Source organism: Colobus angolensis, unplaced genomic scaffold, assembly GCF_000951035.1.
Source record: "Colobus angolensis palliatus isolate OR3802 unplaced genomic scaffold, Cang.pa_1.0 Scaffold295, whole genome shotgun sequence".
NCBI classification, from domain to species: domain Eukaryota; kingdom Metazoa; phylum Chordata; class Mammalia; order Primates; family Cercopithecidae; genus Colobus; species Colobus angolensis.
Genome location: NW_012116210.1, coordinates 1,299,658 through 1,315,416, shown reverse-complemented (window position 1 = coordinate 1,315,416; position 15,759 = coordinate 1,299,658). Strand labels below are relative to the sequence as shown.

Sequence of the window (15,759 nt, the reverse complement as noted above, 5' to 3'; positions counted from 1 at the left end):
ATGCTGAAGAGGTTGAGGCAGGATCATAGGAAAGGGCCACCTGGAGGGGGAGTGAAGGTTCCAGGGTGGAAGGGTTTGCCCTCAGAGCCACCACTGCTTACGGGCAGAGTATCAGGAGGGTCTCAAAGGGCAGAGTATCAGACAGTGTCTTAAAGGGAGGAGCCAGGATTCCAGTGACTCTGTGCTGCTGGGGCCATGTCCCTCTGCCGGGGGATGGCCTGATGCAGTAACTAGCTGTTCATGCCCTGGCCGGTGAGTGGTCTGATGGAGACCTCAGGACAGCCAGGCCTTCTTTTAAGATGCTGGCTAGGAGTCGGGTGAATTGTGTGGTACTGAATGCCACAGTCTTCCCAGGTCCTGGTCCCCACTGCCCTCTCCCTGCTTCAGTTCCTATTTTCTCTGCTGGCTCCTCCTTTGCTCACTGCTTTGCATTGGCATGGGGTGTTTGATCTTTGTGTTTTCTTGCTGAAAGAAAGAAATCTTCAATTTCTCTCTTCCCTCATTGCCTGTTGAGATGATTAGCCAGGCTGTTTGACATTCTTCACTTAGAGCGTTTCAGTTTGACGGCAGCTGGCTAAATATATTTTGACCTCAGCCATAGACTGTGACTCTCTACCCAGCCAGTGAGGCCAATGAAGCCTTGTGCCAAAACCGTCTCTCTTTCTTTCTGGGCTGAGATTATCCTCAGCAGGTTGGAGATGAGCCCTCATATCCTGCAGATTATTTTGCAACCTAATTCAGATAATGGGTTTGGTGGCTGGGATGCCCAGGTGGGTGGATTCGCTGGCCATGAAGGCGTCTTCTTTGGCACACAAAGCTGGCCTGCGATGTGTCTGGCCCTAGTGCCATCTTTCTTTATAAATCCCAGGAGGCAATTTATGTAGTTCTTTTGTACCCCAGGGTGACTTGGACAAGCTGTGAGTAGCCACAGACTCTGACAGCTTATGAAATATTGGACTGAGAGGAAAGGAAAAGACAGTTGAGGGATTAGCAAGCCTCCAACAGAAGGATTTTTGGAGGCCACAGAAGGCATTTATAGACAAGACTCCCACTTCTAATCCAGGCAGATGGGATGCCCTGGATAAAGCCCTTCACCCATCAGGCTTGATCCAGGTGGGCCCTGTGACTTCGTACCCCACCCAGACTTGCCAGTCTCAGTTCAGGGTGGGTCAGGTGGAAAGAAAGAGGGAAGGACAGAATGACTCTGGGCAGAGGATCTGGGGCACAGGAACTAGTGCCTCAACACGTTTACCTCTGAATTTGTGATGGAGATCTCAGAGACGGTGTAGATCCAGCCTCTTCATTCATTTACTAATTCATTTATCATGTGTTTATGGAAGATCTATAATGTATGTGGCATACCCTGAGGCCAGCCCTGGGAATGCAGAGGTGAACAGGACAGAATAAGAAGTCTAGAGGGGAAGACAGTGATCAAATAATTACGAATAGGATGAGAGTCTCCAAGTAGAAGAATAGGGGGCCGGGCGCGGTGGCTCATGCGTGTAATCCAAGCAGTTTGGGAGGCCGAGGTGGGTGGATCACCTGAGATTAAGAGTTTGAGACCAGCCTGACCAACATGGTAAAACCCCGTCTCTACTAAAAATACAAAATTAACCGAGTGTGGTGGTGTATGTCTGTAATCTCAGCTACTCGGGAGGCTGAGGCAGGAGAATTGCTTGAACCCAGGAGGCGGAGGTTGCAGTGAGTCGAGATCGCACCGTTATACTTCAGCCTGAGCAACAAGAGTGAAACTCCGTCTCCAAAACAAAAACGAAAACAAAAAACAAAAGGGGGAATGATAGGGGTATATAATAGGAGAGCTGATCCAAACTGGAGTGGGGTAAGCATGGAACACACTTTGATGCTGTGACTTTTAATCTGGTGTGTAAGGTGTAATTCAAAATTATGTAGGGTGAAGACGCAAGAGAGGTGTGTTTCAGGTAGTGATGACTGCATGTGCAAAGGCCCTGAGGCAAGAGAGAAGGGTGTAAAGGAAAGAAGGATGGCTGGAGCTGAGACAACTTCAAGGAGTGAGGGTGGCAAAAGATGAGGCCAGAGAGATAGGTGGGTGCTGGATTAGGGAATGCACTAGAAGCTACATAAATGATTGGGGGCTTTATGCAAAGGTCTCTGGGAAGCCATGGAATCATTTTAAGCAGGGGCATAATATGATCAAGTCTGTGTTTTAAAAAGATCACTCTGACTGTTGCTCAAGAACAAGATGCCAGCCAGCAGCTAAGGGGACAGTGTCCAGGCTGAGGAGCAGGGCTGGCGATCCAAGCAGAGTCTGAACCACAGCCAAGAGATCTGGGGAGCAGAGCAGAGCTTCAGACCCCAGCAGGAGAATCCAAAGTACAAAAAAGACAACTTAGAAAGAAGGAAAACTCTAGAACATGAACCTGGAGAGCCAGATGGGGAGGAAGGCTACAGCTTGGAGTGAACTCTGGTGCCAGGCTCAGGGCGGCAAGACTGATGGCAGATGCTTCTGTTGGTGGGGAGAGGACTTAGCCTATATCGGTGGGCTCGGACGGGCTGACCAGGACAGGAGGGGAATGAAACTAGCCATGCAGGTCTTCTGTGCCCACAGCTGAGCAGGGCAGTGATTCTCGACCCTGACTGTACATTTCAATCATCTGGGAAGCTTTTCAAAAACTACAGCATTCTGCCCCCCTCCCAAAAGCATCCCTATTCATTTTTCTCAAATGGGGCTGGCCCCGTTTTAAAACATCTTCCCAGATGACTGTGTTGTACAGGCAGCACCGAGAACTGCTGTTCTCCACTTCAGAACATTCCTGTGTTTGGGACTGAGCCAGTGCGGGAGGCATCTCAAGATAACGGGGGCTATAGAGATAGTCAGGCCTGGCATCTGAGGGCAATGACTGCTGTAAGCACTGAAGGAATTTGTTGACGTTCCCCAGAAGAGCAATCCTCGTAACACTGACCAAAATGAACATCCTGATTAATTATGCAGGTTTATAGCTCCCCAGAGGCTGCAGAAAAACATCATTTGGCACCAGAAACAAACTTTATTCTGGCAAGTGCACGATAATTTTACAAACGTTAGATACTGAATGTTGCATACGCCTCTGGAATTTCAATGTACTATATCCATAGAATGCAGAAAAACAAGGTCAGGGCCAATTTCTCACGCTGCCACCTGGACCAAGCAGTTCCAGGAATCTTCTGGAGTCTCTCAGCACTCTTGTTCCAGATTTCAGTGGTGTCCTGGGCAGATGTGGTTATTGTCTGGATTTCTCCCTTTGGGGAAATGCTTCTAACCCATTACATGCAGTTGAATGGGCTGTCAGTCACAACAGGTAACCCCACCTCTGTCTGTGGGGATGTGGTCCAGGATTAGCCAGTCCTGGCAACAGTGATTGGCTCAAGAGGTAGTCATGGAATTCAAAAAAGGCCCATAAGCGTTGTTTTTTAGGTTTAATATATGGATAACAGCAAAGTTCTCTCGTGAAGATATAAAGTTGGAAAATGAGTCTGGGTTTATCATTTGTTATTGTCCACACACTGTATGGGTAAATGAAGAAGCTTGCTAGAGAAGGAAGCCTAATAGAGATGAGGTAGAGAGAGAGGAAAACCTAGGGAGGTGAGAGAAGAAGAGAGAGGGGAGACAGAGAGAGAGAGAGAGAGAGAGAGAGAGAGATGGGGGGAGGGTCCGGGGCAGAGAGAGGCAGAGAGACAAAGAAGAGAGAGAAGCAGAGATGGGGAGACAGACAGACTCAGAGAAGAGAGACAGAGAAACTGAGACAGAAAGGAGACAGGCCAGGTGTGGTGGCTCATGACTGTAATCCCAGCATTTGGGAGGCTAAGGCTGGTGGATCCTTGAGACCAGGAGTTCGTGACCAACCCGGCCAACATAGTGAAACTCCGTATTTACTAAAATGCAAAAATTAGCTGGACTTGGTGGCACATGCCTATAATCCCAGCTACTCAGGAGGCTGAGGCATGATAATCGCTTGAACCTGAGAGGTGGGGATTTCAATGAGCCGAGATCGCGCCACTGCACTCCAGCCTGGGCTACAGAGCGGAACTCCATCTCAAAAAAAAAAAAAAAGAGAGAGAGAGAGAGAGACAGAAACAGACAGAGATAGGGGAGAGACAGAAAGAAAAAAAGGGGGAGAGACAGAGACAGATGGAGGTGGGGGAGAGAGATAGAAAGAGAGGGAGAGAAGGAGAGAGAGAGTTCTGGCAATGCAATGCCTAGTTCCAGGCCTCCCGACTCTGGTACCTCAGTCTTGTGAGCTTTCCCTGCAGCCTTTGAGGGTTAAGCCCTTTGGAACTGGGTTTGTGTCCCTTGCAACAGAAGGCATTTTGACTAGGACAGAAGGTTTCTTGTCAACCTCATGGGAGGGCGAATGTGCGGGGTATGCACTGGAGAGTGAGGCAGGCGTGGTCAAAGAGCTTGTGTGGCAACTGTCCCTGGGATGTCCAGGTGTCCGTCTCAGGGTCGTAGCAATCGAAGGAGGCGGAGTCCTCAATGTTGCAGTCCGTGGTCAGCCGCCGCCCGCCCGTCACGTAGAGTTTGTTTCCCATCACTGTGGCCCCGTGGTGCATCCTCCGGTCTTTCATGTCCGCACATTTGACAAATTTGTTGGATTGAGGGTCATAAGCAAGAATCCTCCTTGTGTAACCTGAAAACCAAATGACACGTGGGCAAGCTCGGCGTTGCTCATCTGGTACTGGAGGTCAGCAGTCCTGTCTGACTCCTGCCACTGCTTAAGACTGAGGCTGGGACCCTGAACTAGAGCGTGGGTTGTTGAGCTCACCTGCCAAGGCCTGCTATGTGGCGAGTGGGGGCTGCTCGCAGATCTGTCTGACTCTGACCTTCACCCCAAGTTAAGGCAGCATATAAGCCATTCTTAGATTGAGAGCAGCCTCCTGATTCCTGTAACTTTCTCAGCCTCATTGGCCTCTTCCTCTCTCAGATGCCCACTCAAGAGCTATGACAATCCTTTGGAAACTCAGAAGTGGGTTCCTCACAACAGCCCTATCTTGATAGTTACTTTTAGGATCCTCATTTTATGGATGAGCAAACTGAGGCACAGAAAGATGTTTAACTTGGTAAAAAGTATATAGCCAGTTAGTGACAGAGCCAGGATTTGAATCAAGGTCTATCTGACCCCAATACCAGTCCTCTTAACCATAACACTATACTTTGATTACAGAGAAACAAACTATTAGTAGCTAATATTATTAGCAGAAGCAAACATTTTTTATTGACTGTGTATCTGGGAGAGTGTTAAGTGCTTTAGATACACGAGCACATTAATTATCACAACAGCTCTGGGAGATGGGTATTATTTCATCCCTTGTTTACAGAAAAAGACAGGGAGAAACTTCTGGGTGAGGAAAGAGTTTTGTCAGATTCCCCACGCTCCTCTGGTTGGTTGGATGTGCTTTTAAAAAGACGATCTTGTAGAATAACATCTGTCTATGAGTGACCTTTTTTCCATAGAACGTGCCAAGTTTGTGTCATGCCCAGTGATCCTCTGTTCAGACTCACCTCCCACAATGACAATCCGCTCCCCGAGCACCACTGCAGGGGCACACACATTCTTGATCATTCTTGTCTCCATTTTGAACCACGAATTTCTGGAAATGTGATAAACCTGAGGGAGAAATAGAATCATGGCACTGCATTTTAAAGTGACATATTCTTAAAAAAAGACAAGAGTAGTAATTAAGAGGGTGAACTAGGAGTGAGATTTTTCTTTCTAGTTTTCTCCAGTTTTAAAAATGTATCTACTGCTAATAAACAAAACAGTATTGAAAAACAGGAAGAAGCGTATTATTAAAAATTGATATTATTGTGATCCCAGGAACTCGGTGGCTGTATTTCTATAGAATAGACCAATAGTTTTGCATTGTAATACGTGTTTTACTTACCTTGCATGGAACATGTTTTTCTTTTAATGAGAAATGAAGAAACTTGGGTATTCAGAAAACCAATGGTTTTCCAATCATTTTTTATTTCTAGCTCATGTTTAAATTTCTAAATATTCTGGTTTACCCAAGAAGGTCACAGAGCCAAGAATAAACCTGAGGCTAAGTGAGGAAGTCTTTTGAACAGTTCATGCCTGAAAGTTATTACAGTCCTAGAAAAATGCAGCATGAGAAAGGGGAGAAAGACCGAAGAGAAGGGAGCAGGCTCTTTTGCCATGCTTTGAAACAGTGTATCAAATCAACACTCCGGAAACATGTTCTCCTGTGAGTGTCCTCAGTTTTAAATCTAAATATCAAATGTAAATTAGTTCATTATGGAAAAAATTTAGCCAAGAGATATAGGATGAATTTCACATAAGCAAAGAAGGAACAAGAACATTTATCTACAGAGGAAAATGGCATATTATTCTTTGCTAGAAAATCTTTTCCTATAAAATAAAATTACCAGGCCGGGTGGGGTGGCTCACGCCTGTAATCTCAACATTTTGGGAGGCCAAGGTGGGTGGATCATGGACGTCAGGAGTTTGAGACCAGTCTGGCTAATGTGGTGAAACCCCATCTCTACTAAAAATACAAAAAAAATTAGCTGCGTGTGGTGGTGCATGCCCGTAGTTCTAGCTACTCAGGAAACTGAGGTGGGAGGATCACTAGAGCCCTGGAGGTGGAGGTTGCAGTGAGTTGAGATCGCACCACTGCACTCCAGCCTGGGTGACAAAGTGAAACTCCTTCTCAAAAAATAAAATAAAATAAAGTAAGATTACCAGCATTATTAAAGATGTCTAAATAATCAGTTTACTAAATTTGAGCTTCATAACCATCCTATGAGGTAGGTATTATTATTTCTTCCATCTTTCAGATTAGACCACTGAGGCTCTGAGAGATCAAATGACATGCCCAGGGTCATACAACTACAGTGAGTGGGAGAGCTGGTCTGACCAAGCCCAGAGTCCATGCTCTTCACCACCACACTCATGGCTCTGCCTGGAGCCATGAAACTGTGGCCTTCCCTGATGGAGGCTTTTGAGACTGGAGACCTCTTGAGGTCTCTGTCTGTCCTTCAGCAAGTCAGTGAAGCCTGGAGGAGGCCAAGTGCTAGAGGAAGGGATGGTCACAATGGCTGTTTCATTGGAAAATACATAAGTGACAAACTCTCTGGAAAGTGGGATCCTTGGAAGAAAAGCAAGCACTGGTTGCATTTTACTTGAATGAATAATTGCCTCCTGGCCCTTCTGTTCTCCTTCAGCTTTGGGTATGGCTTTAAAAATAGATTAAACATTTGCTCACCATGCTCATAATACCTCAAAGAGACTGGGGCAAGGATAACAAGGATGAACTTTGACCAGTGAAGGAAGCGATACTTTGTTATGGTAAAGGATTTGCTTAATGCCATCCAGAAACAGGTAGAGAGAAGGCCAGGTAGAAAGGTACAGGTACAACGCGATTTGCATCGTAACCTCAGGCAGTGTAGTTCTGAAAAGAACGCACACACACAGATGAACGAGCCTATGAAGAAAACTCTCAACCTGTGCCTGAAAATCCAACCTGCTCCATCAAGCGACTCCAGGCATTCATTTTAAACTATATTCGAATGAGTGGAATGTCTATTTCAAAGCTACTGCGAAGTAGATAAGAAAAGCATCCAAATGAATACTTTTCCCCTTCTCTGTCTTCTTAATCCTGAAATACAAAAGGATCCCTCAGAGGTTTAATATTTTCTTGGCTTTGCAATATCTTGTTTGATGATACTATACATTTCTTGATATGCTAGCTTGAAGCTTAAACTTTGCATTTTATTTTCAGAAGGTCGATGGCAGTTTTGCAATGTGAAATAATGAGCGTATTTGTTGACTCTATTTTGAAAAATAGAAAAGGAGGGGCTTCCGCTTGACATGGAAGCAGTTTGTTATCTGTATAGTGTGGTCAGAGCCTGGAGGGGCTCAGAATGTCTCTCCCAATTCAAGTAGAGGAGTGGGATTTGGAACAGTGATTCTAGAAAGACTCAGAATCTGCCTAGATGGTCAGGGAGGAGCTGAAAATATAGGCTGGAGAAGTGAAGGCAAGAAAAAAATCTTCACTGGAACTGACCGAGTCCAAGCCATTACCACCCTTTCCTGGAAGTCTAGAAGAGTCTCCCAGTTCTCCCCCTTTGTCCACACAGGCCCCCTCCAATCCCTTCTCTGTAAGGCATCCAGACGGAACTTCTAAAAATATGAATTGTGTTACCTCGTCCACCTTTCTTGAAAGCCTTCAATGAAGTTCTGTTCCTCTCAGGCTAATCCCAATTCCTTGACAAGGCCTAGAAAGCCCAGCCAGGCCAGCCTCATCTCCACAAATATCCATCCCTCAAGAAGGTTCCAGGATGTTTCTAGGAGGGGCTCAGGGGCTGTGATGTGGGTGGAGGAGGTTGCTCCTGGTAACCTGAGAAGGGGGCTGATGGAAATCACATGAGGACCAACACCCGCCCCTAGCGACCCCTCAGCACACTGCCCATCTCCTCTTTGCTATGTCTTGCGACTTCATTGTCCTGCTTTCCGCTGCCCAAGGCCATGGGCTGCACCTGTTTGTGCTTCAGGGTCTTCATATGAGCTGCTCCCTTACCCAGGACCACTCCCCCTCCCTCAAGAGAGAACTCTGACTCTGGCTTCAGGTGGTGCAGGAGCTTCCTGCATCTCTCTCTAAGTCGGATCTTTCCTTACGTGCTTTCTTAGCACCCATCCCACCCCTCTCCCTCCTCTTTTATTCTCCATCCTCACCTTCCTCTCTCCTCTCCTGCCCCTCTGCTCAGTCAGCTTCAGCCAACTTCACAGGGGTTGCTCCAACATTCCCTTAACCCTGGCACTCTCTCAGATTCTCTCTAGACCAGCGGCGTCCAATCTTTTGGCTTCCCTGGGCCACTTTGGAAGAAGAGCTGTCTTGGGTCACACATAAAGCACACACTAACACTAATGATAGCTGAGGAGCTAAAACAATCTCTTCATGTTTTAAAGTTTATGAATTTGTGTTGGGCCACATTCAAAGCTGTCTTGGGCTGCATGCATGTTGGGTAAGCTTGCTCTAGACTGGTTTAGGGCATCCTGCCTGTGCTCTTAGAGCACCCCTCTCTTCAGCATCTGAATTGCAACTGAGGGCTATGTGTAAATTGCTGGGTCTCCAGGCCCTTCACATGCTGGTGTTCAAGATAACTCTTATAAATGAGCAAAGTACATCTCGTGGGTGCTTCTTGATTATCTGTGAAGGCAGGCTCAATATTCACGTTCCCCATATCATTACATGAACTGCGGAGATTACCAAGAACTTGCATAAAGTTGGAAAACACTTAATATTCTGAAATGTGGCCTTTGTTGATCAACTTCTCAGAGAGCTTATGAGTGAAATCAATGTCTGCCAATCATTAAAAGTAGGGGTTTCCCAACCTGGCTGCCCCTTAGAATCTCCTGGGTACTTTTGTAAACCATGTATTTTAGGATCTCACACAAAGATATTTTGATTCAGTGATGTGAGGTCAGGTTCCAGGGGATTTGGTCACAGAGGTGTGGACCAAGGCTTGGGAATCTTCTTTTAGGGACTTACTGACTTGAGTTAGAAGCGTCTGCCAAATTCCTGTAGGACTTCACTATCTGGCATTCAATATTCTCTATAATAGCTTGAATTTTTAGATATATATTTTTCTCCTCAAATGAAGATAAACTCTGTGCATAGAGATGGTATTTGATATCCTTAAACTCTTGCTGAAAATCCTTCTTGCCTCCCTCCCTTCCTCTCTTCTTTCCTTGCAAATGACAAGTGTTGTATGTGTGTACATGGGTGCACATGTGTGTGCATGTATGTATTTGTGTTCATGCATATGTATAAATGTGTGTGTATGTGCAGATATATGTGTGTGTATGTGTGCATGAATTGTATATGTGTATGCATGTGCACATGTATGCATGTTGGTATGTGCCTACATGTGTGCATATGTGTATGCATGGATGCATGAATATACATTTGTGCATATATATGTGCGTGCATGTATGCATATGTGTATTTGTGTATATATGTGCGTATATGGATGTATGTGCATATGTGTGTGTGTTGGTATATATGTATGCATGTGCATGTGTGTGCATGCAGGTGTGGGTGTGTCCATGCACACATACTCATGCAGTTATGTGATGGGAAGAACCAGTCATTTACCTGGATAAGGCGCACAGGGTTCTGCATGATGTCCTCTCCTCCAAAGAGATAGAGTCTTTGGTCTTTCACAGCGACTGCGGGGTGGAGCACCCCCACAGGCATGCTGGCCATACTCTCCCAGACATTGCAGATGCTGTCATACCTTTCCATGGAGCCCATGAGCTCCTGCCCTTCTCCAACACCCCCGATGGAGAAGATGAAGTTCTTATGGGCAGTGCTTCTGTGAGAGTAGCGGGCCACCAGCATGGGCTCCCCCAGCCTCCACTGGTTGAGTTTCAGGGAGAAGATGTAGACGTTATGACTGACCAGACTCCTCCCTGAGCTGAGAGCCATGCCCCCCAGCACGTAGACGCTGCGGTGCAAGGTGACGGCAGAGGCCTTGTACAGCCGTGTCGGGAGTTTGGCAAGGCTCTGCCATTGGCCAGTCTGTTTGCTATACAGTAGGACGTCCCTGGTGGTCTGCTGGCTGTCCTTTCTTCCGCCCAAGAGGATGAGGAAATCTTGGTAAGAGTTTCTTGGAGGGACATGCAATAGGAGTTTGCAGTCTGGGGCGCTGGTGCCACACAAAGAGAACATCTGTCTTTTGGCGGTCTCCAAGATGATCTGGCATGCAGGTGAGGACTGCAGGAGGGCATCGTTGGCGATGAAGTGTTGGAAGAAGGCCGGGTGGATGTACTGCAGCCTGACCTGCTTGAACAGTTCCTGCATGTATCGCTTCCGGGCCTGGAGGTCATGCTTGATCCAAACCATGAGGGCCTCAAACACCTTTTCTTCCTCCCCACAGAGCCCATCATCTCCCAGATAGTCTCTCAACTCCAAGGCACAGAGCTCCTTCAGGTCGGCTGATGCGGCCACCTCTGGGAAGGACGTCAGTGCCACCTCCCTGGCTTTCTTCTTGAGGGTCTCGCAGCTTAAGATTTCTGAGAGTCTGATCATGCCCAGGCAGTTGCTGGGGGCCAGCTGGCTCTGCAAGTATGAGGAGCAGGCCTCAAACAGCTTGGGGAACTGTAGCATGGAGGCGGCCTCCATTACAGGGAGGACATTGTCAGCATTGATGCGTGCCTCCCCCGTGTACACGTAGGAGACGATCTGGTCCAGGGTTGGGGGGTCAATGCCTTTCAGCTGCACTTTGGCTTCACTCTTCTCCCGGAAGCTGCTGCAGAACATAGCCCTGAAGTAGGGGCTGCTGGAGGCCAGCACGTTGCGGTGGCAGGGGATCTCCCGGGCACCGGCACAGATGCTCACATCAGTCAGGATGCTGCTTTGCCTTAAGCCGTTGAGCTGCCTCAACAAGTCAGAAGAGAAGTCATGATCTTTGAAGAGCAGCCCATCTGGAGACTCCTCGTCCATCCTACAAAGAGGGAAGGAAGCCCCCAGAGTCAGCAAGAGTCAAGTCTTTCTCAGCTGCAGACGCTGGAGGGTTCAGCTGCGGGGACTCTAAGACCAGTGCTCCTATTCCATTCCCCATGATGTTGGTGGATATCACCACGGATATTGTGTAGGGAAGACTGGAAAGGAAGGCCACACACATCTCAGATCTGAGCTCTTTTGGGTTATGGTTATTTTCAAAAGTAATAGGCATATAGTATCTTCAGCTAATCTGAGAGAAACAACCAAACAAACAAACTAAAGTTGTTGGAAGTTACTCCATTATCAGAAGCTGAAATGTGAGTCTGAAGCAAGATAACAGTCCATGCATTTGGCCAGTAGAAGCTCCTGAGCCTTTTTCCAGATCAATGGCATATCTGTTATTGAGTAAACTTGTCTAAACCTCTCTTTCTGGTTGTCAATCATTCCCCAAAGATGATACTCTGGAGGTGTGGCCCTCTGGTCACTGGACAGAAATGAGGGAAGAAAATGGACCTTTGATACATATATTTAAATATAACTTCATTGAGTCTTGTTTTAAAGATGGAATAAATAGAAGGAAAGACCAAACAATCCCCTGGTTTATTGGATGACACCTGGCTGTCTACCTGCAGAAGAAATAAGCATGAGGGATACTTACTTTATTTTGCTGTGGTGACATCCACTGGTGCCTGGTCTGGCTTGTCCCCCCGGAGAGTTTCTACCTCTAGCTCTGAGGGAAGCCATAAACTCCAGTCCTTTCTTTCAGTTGGCAAATGATTTGTCCTGGGAGATTTCTGGATTTGTTTATGCTGAAGGCACTTTCATAGTTTTCTAGAGCTTTGTGCAAGGACTGCTAGCCAAGGAGACAGCGTATACATTCCAGGGCTAAGAATAGTTGCATATGTACTTTCCACTGTTATGACATGTGACTTTCCAGTTGCCTTTTGCAGCGACCCGAGGGCCTGCAGGGCCCGCGCATGCCCACATGCCTTGTTTCCTTGGCAAGTGTTTACATCGGCAAAAATAGATTGGGAGGAGTGGCTTCTCTTAGAGAAGACTTTGCTGTCTGCTTGGAACCATCCCGAGTCCCCTGTCCTAAAAGTGCCTGGGAATTCTAGCTGTCTGTAAACAGGTTGCTGTGACCTGTGGAGAGTCACTGAAGATGGTTCTGGGCCACAGTGAAGGTGGCAGGTGGTCACAAGGGAAGCCGGAACATGAGCCTGTGGGTGCTGTTCAATGGATCTCTGTTTCCCCCCATCTGCCTGGCAGGATCGCTGGGGAGAGATGTGATTTCCTCCTCTAGGATCCTAGGTGATGAAATCCATGACAAAAGTTGTTTTTTTTTTGTTGAGCACCCCAGGGTTTCCAGACTCATGGAGGCCCAGACCTTTGTCGGGTCTCCTTACTCAGGAGTCTCTGATTGACAGTTGCAAGGCCGAGCTCCTCCTGTCACGTCTGCCTCTCCCAGACACGTGCTGATTGCTCTTCAGCTGGCTTTTTATAGTTCAGACTTCCCTTTCTGTCTTACTTTTCCATTTTGTCTTGTCTGGCAGCTTGAGCTAGAGGCAGGAGGCAAGCCATATTGCTTTAGGGAGAGAGAGAAAGAAGACAAAGGGGGATGAGGAGGAAGAAGAAGCAGGGACACAGGGAGGGAGAGAGAATAGAGGAAGAGGAGGAGGAGGAAGAGGAGGAGGTAGAGAATTGGGGGAGGAATGGTGATAGTGATGTGGTAGGAGGCAGCTTTCAATAACAATCAGAATCACGAGAAAGAGTGAGGGGGACCTCAGGTCTGTCCTGCCCCTGCCTTCAGGGAGATTCGTGATTGTCCTAGCCACGAAAGGCAGGCGAGCCTGACTTTGTCTCCTACTCAAAATCTTGCTCAGACTAGTGCAATGGCTTCCCATGCATTTTTTTTTTCTTTGCTCCTAGTGCTTCTCTCTCCAATACATCCACCCTGTCCCCTCTGGAGCAGCCCTTGGGAAGGCAACTCAGAATTTGCCAGTCCCCAGCATCAGGCCCTTCAGTGGCTCCCCATGTCTGCAGGACTGCTTAGCTGGAATCGGATTGGTGTCCTGTCTGCCTCTGGAACCACGTCTACTGCCACTCATGTGTGGTAGTCTAGCTCCATGAGACACTTACAGATCCTTGTATGCATCTGGTCGCTGTTGGGGAAGCTGGGCTGGCCTGGCCTTTGGGACACCACAGGGCAGGGTGGAAGGAAGAGAGTCTCTCATTCACAGTTGCAGATCATAGAGTGGATTATGCCCAAAAGAGTCTGGAAGGTCAAGGCCAAGGAAATGGATCCAAAACATGTTACTGAGGTCACGGGCCTGGAGGCCAGAATTAGAAGCAGGAGGCCTAAGCTAAGGGGGTCAGAGACCCATGGAGGCACAAGCAGGGAGCAGGCCAGAGGAGCTGTTCCTGCAGATGTCTGAGTTGGTGAGCTGTGCTGGTGACATAATAAGTGAGTAGCCACTTTCCTGAAAGAGCCCAGGGATCCTCTGGTTCGTACTCTATCCCTTTCCATGAGCTCTTCCCCTCTGCTCGCTCTATCATTTTCACTGTTTCTGTTCATCCTCCAAAACGTGGTTTGTGTAACACTTCTCTGCATGTCTTTTTTTTTTTTTTTTTTTTTGAGACGGAGTCTCGCTCTGTCCCCCAGGCTGGAGTGCAGTGGCGCGATCTCGGCTCACTGCAAGCTCCGCCTCCCAGGTTCACGCCATTCTCCTGTCTCAGCCTCACGTGTAGCTGGGACTACAGGCACCCGCCACCGCACCCGGCTAATTTTTTGCATTTTTAGTAGAGATGGGGGTTTCACCGTGTTAGCCAGGATGGTCTCGATCTCCTGACCTCGTGATCTACCCGTCTCGGCCTCCCAAAGTGCTGGGATTACAGGTGTGAGCCACCGTGCCCGGCCCTCTCGCACGTCTTTTTAACCCTCTCTGAGACAATGAATTTCACACTCCTCTGTGCAGTTTCCTTTCTTCTACATACCTCTAATGGCGTGCCTCATACCTCACTGCGATTATGTTTACTTGCCTGTGTCTCTCTTATTAGAGTGGAAATCTCTGGGCAGCAGGAATCTTGACTTCATTGTAGCTCTATTCCTAGGACCCAGCACAGGGCCTGGCTTATAGGGGGTGAATTTCATACAGTTCCTGCACTGAGCTGGAACAGAACGGAGAATGGGGAAAGAGAGGGAGCTTTGCTGGGTGGACTTCACACCACCGTCTGCTGTGCCGGTTTAGCAGAGCGGCCATGTAGGGCTTACTGTGTAGACTGCCCTGCAAATGTGCTCTGGAACAGCCCTGATTATCCACATAATCAAATCCAATAATGTGATGAAGTGAAAAGTAAAACACTTGTTTTATACTGCAGTGTAAGACTGAAGTTCAGGCTGGGAACTGAACTGAGGTCCTCCCAATGCCAAAGCTAGCATTCTTGTCCTTGACCTTGGACTGAACATGAGGAAGAAATAACTTCCTTAATGCTCTGAAACGCCTGCATGATTTCTCTTCCAGGCAGCGAGCAAGCCAAGGGTTTGTTCTGAGGGTAATAGGTAGGGGCTCCTAGGAGTGAATTAACACGGCACCGTTCCCTGGGAAGGATCTTGGATCTTCCCCTACATTCCCTTACTAATCAAACCTTCCGGAATCCAGCCCTGTCCATTGCTCAGATAGATCTTAGTGTGCAGCATCAATGTCTGACCAACTTTGCTAAATCTTTTGGTTTCTAATGTATAGAAAAAATAGGCCCTGTTTTGTTGGTCTGGCCTGTCAGGAGGATCCTGGTTCTGCGTCAAATGTCAAATGTCAAGACATAGAGTCTTGGTGTTCAACGCGGCAAACACACACATATAAGCCCAAGTCTGACCCAGAAAGCATCTCTACCACCCACATGTAACCCAACCAGCCCATTCACGAGTTGATTTCTCTCAGGGAGGTTTATACTTTTGGTCTTAACTTTCATCTAGAAGATGTCTTAGTCTAGGGCCTGAACATATGGCAACCTAAAAGAAAAGAGATCAATGAGGACATTCAGCTCATTGTCCCTCCTTTTCTTTTGTTTTTCTTCCGAGACAGGGTCTCACTCTGTGGCCCAGGCTGGAGTGCAGTGGCATGATCACGGCTCACTGTAGCCTCCAACTCCGAGGCTCAAGTGATCCTCCCACCTCAGCCTCCTGAGAAGCTGGGACTACAGGCATGAGCCACCACATCCATCTATTTTTTGTAGAGACAGGGTTTTGCTGTGTTGCCCAGGTTGGTCTTGAACTGC

The 15,759-nt window shown here is 47.6% G+C and overlaps 1 protein-coding gene across 1 annotated transcript; it reads right to left on the bottom strand.

The window, feature by feature from the left end:
• Positions 1-4,150: 4,150 nt before the first annotated feature.
• On the bottom strand, positions 4,151-11,502 carry KLHL38 (kelch-like family member 38). The gene is made up of 3 exons (XM_011949276.1): positions 10,135-11,502; positions 5,519-5,624; positions 4,151-4,646 (listed from the first exon to the last, which is right to left on the bottom strand). The coding sequence occupies exons 1-3, from the start codon at positions 11,482-11,484 to the stop codon at positions 4,357-4,359; spliced, it is 1,746 nt and encodes a 581-aa protein (XP_011804666.1). The 5' UTR covers positions 11,485-11,502; the 3' UTR covers positions 4,151-4,356.
• Between the last annotated feature and the right edge of the window lie 4,257 nt (positions 11,503-15,759).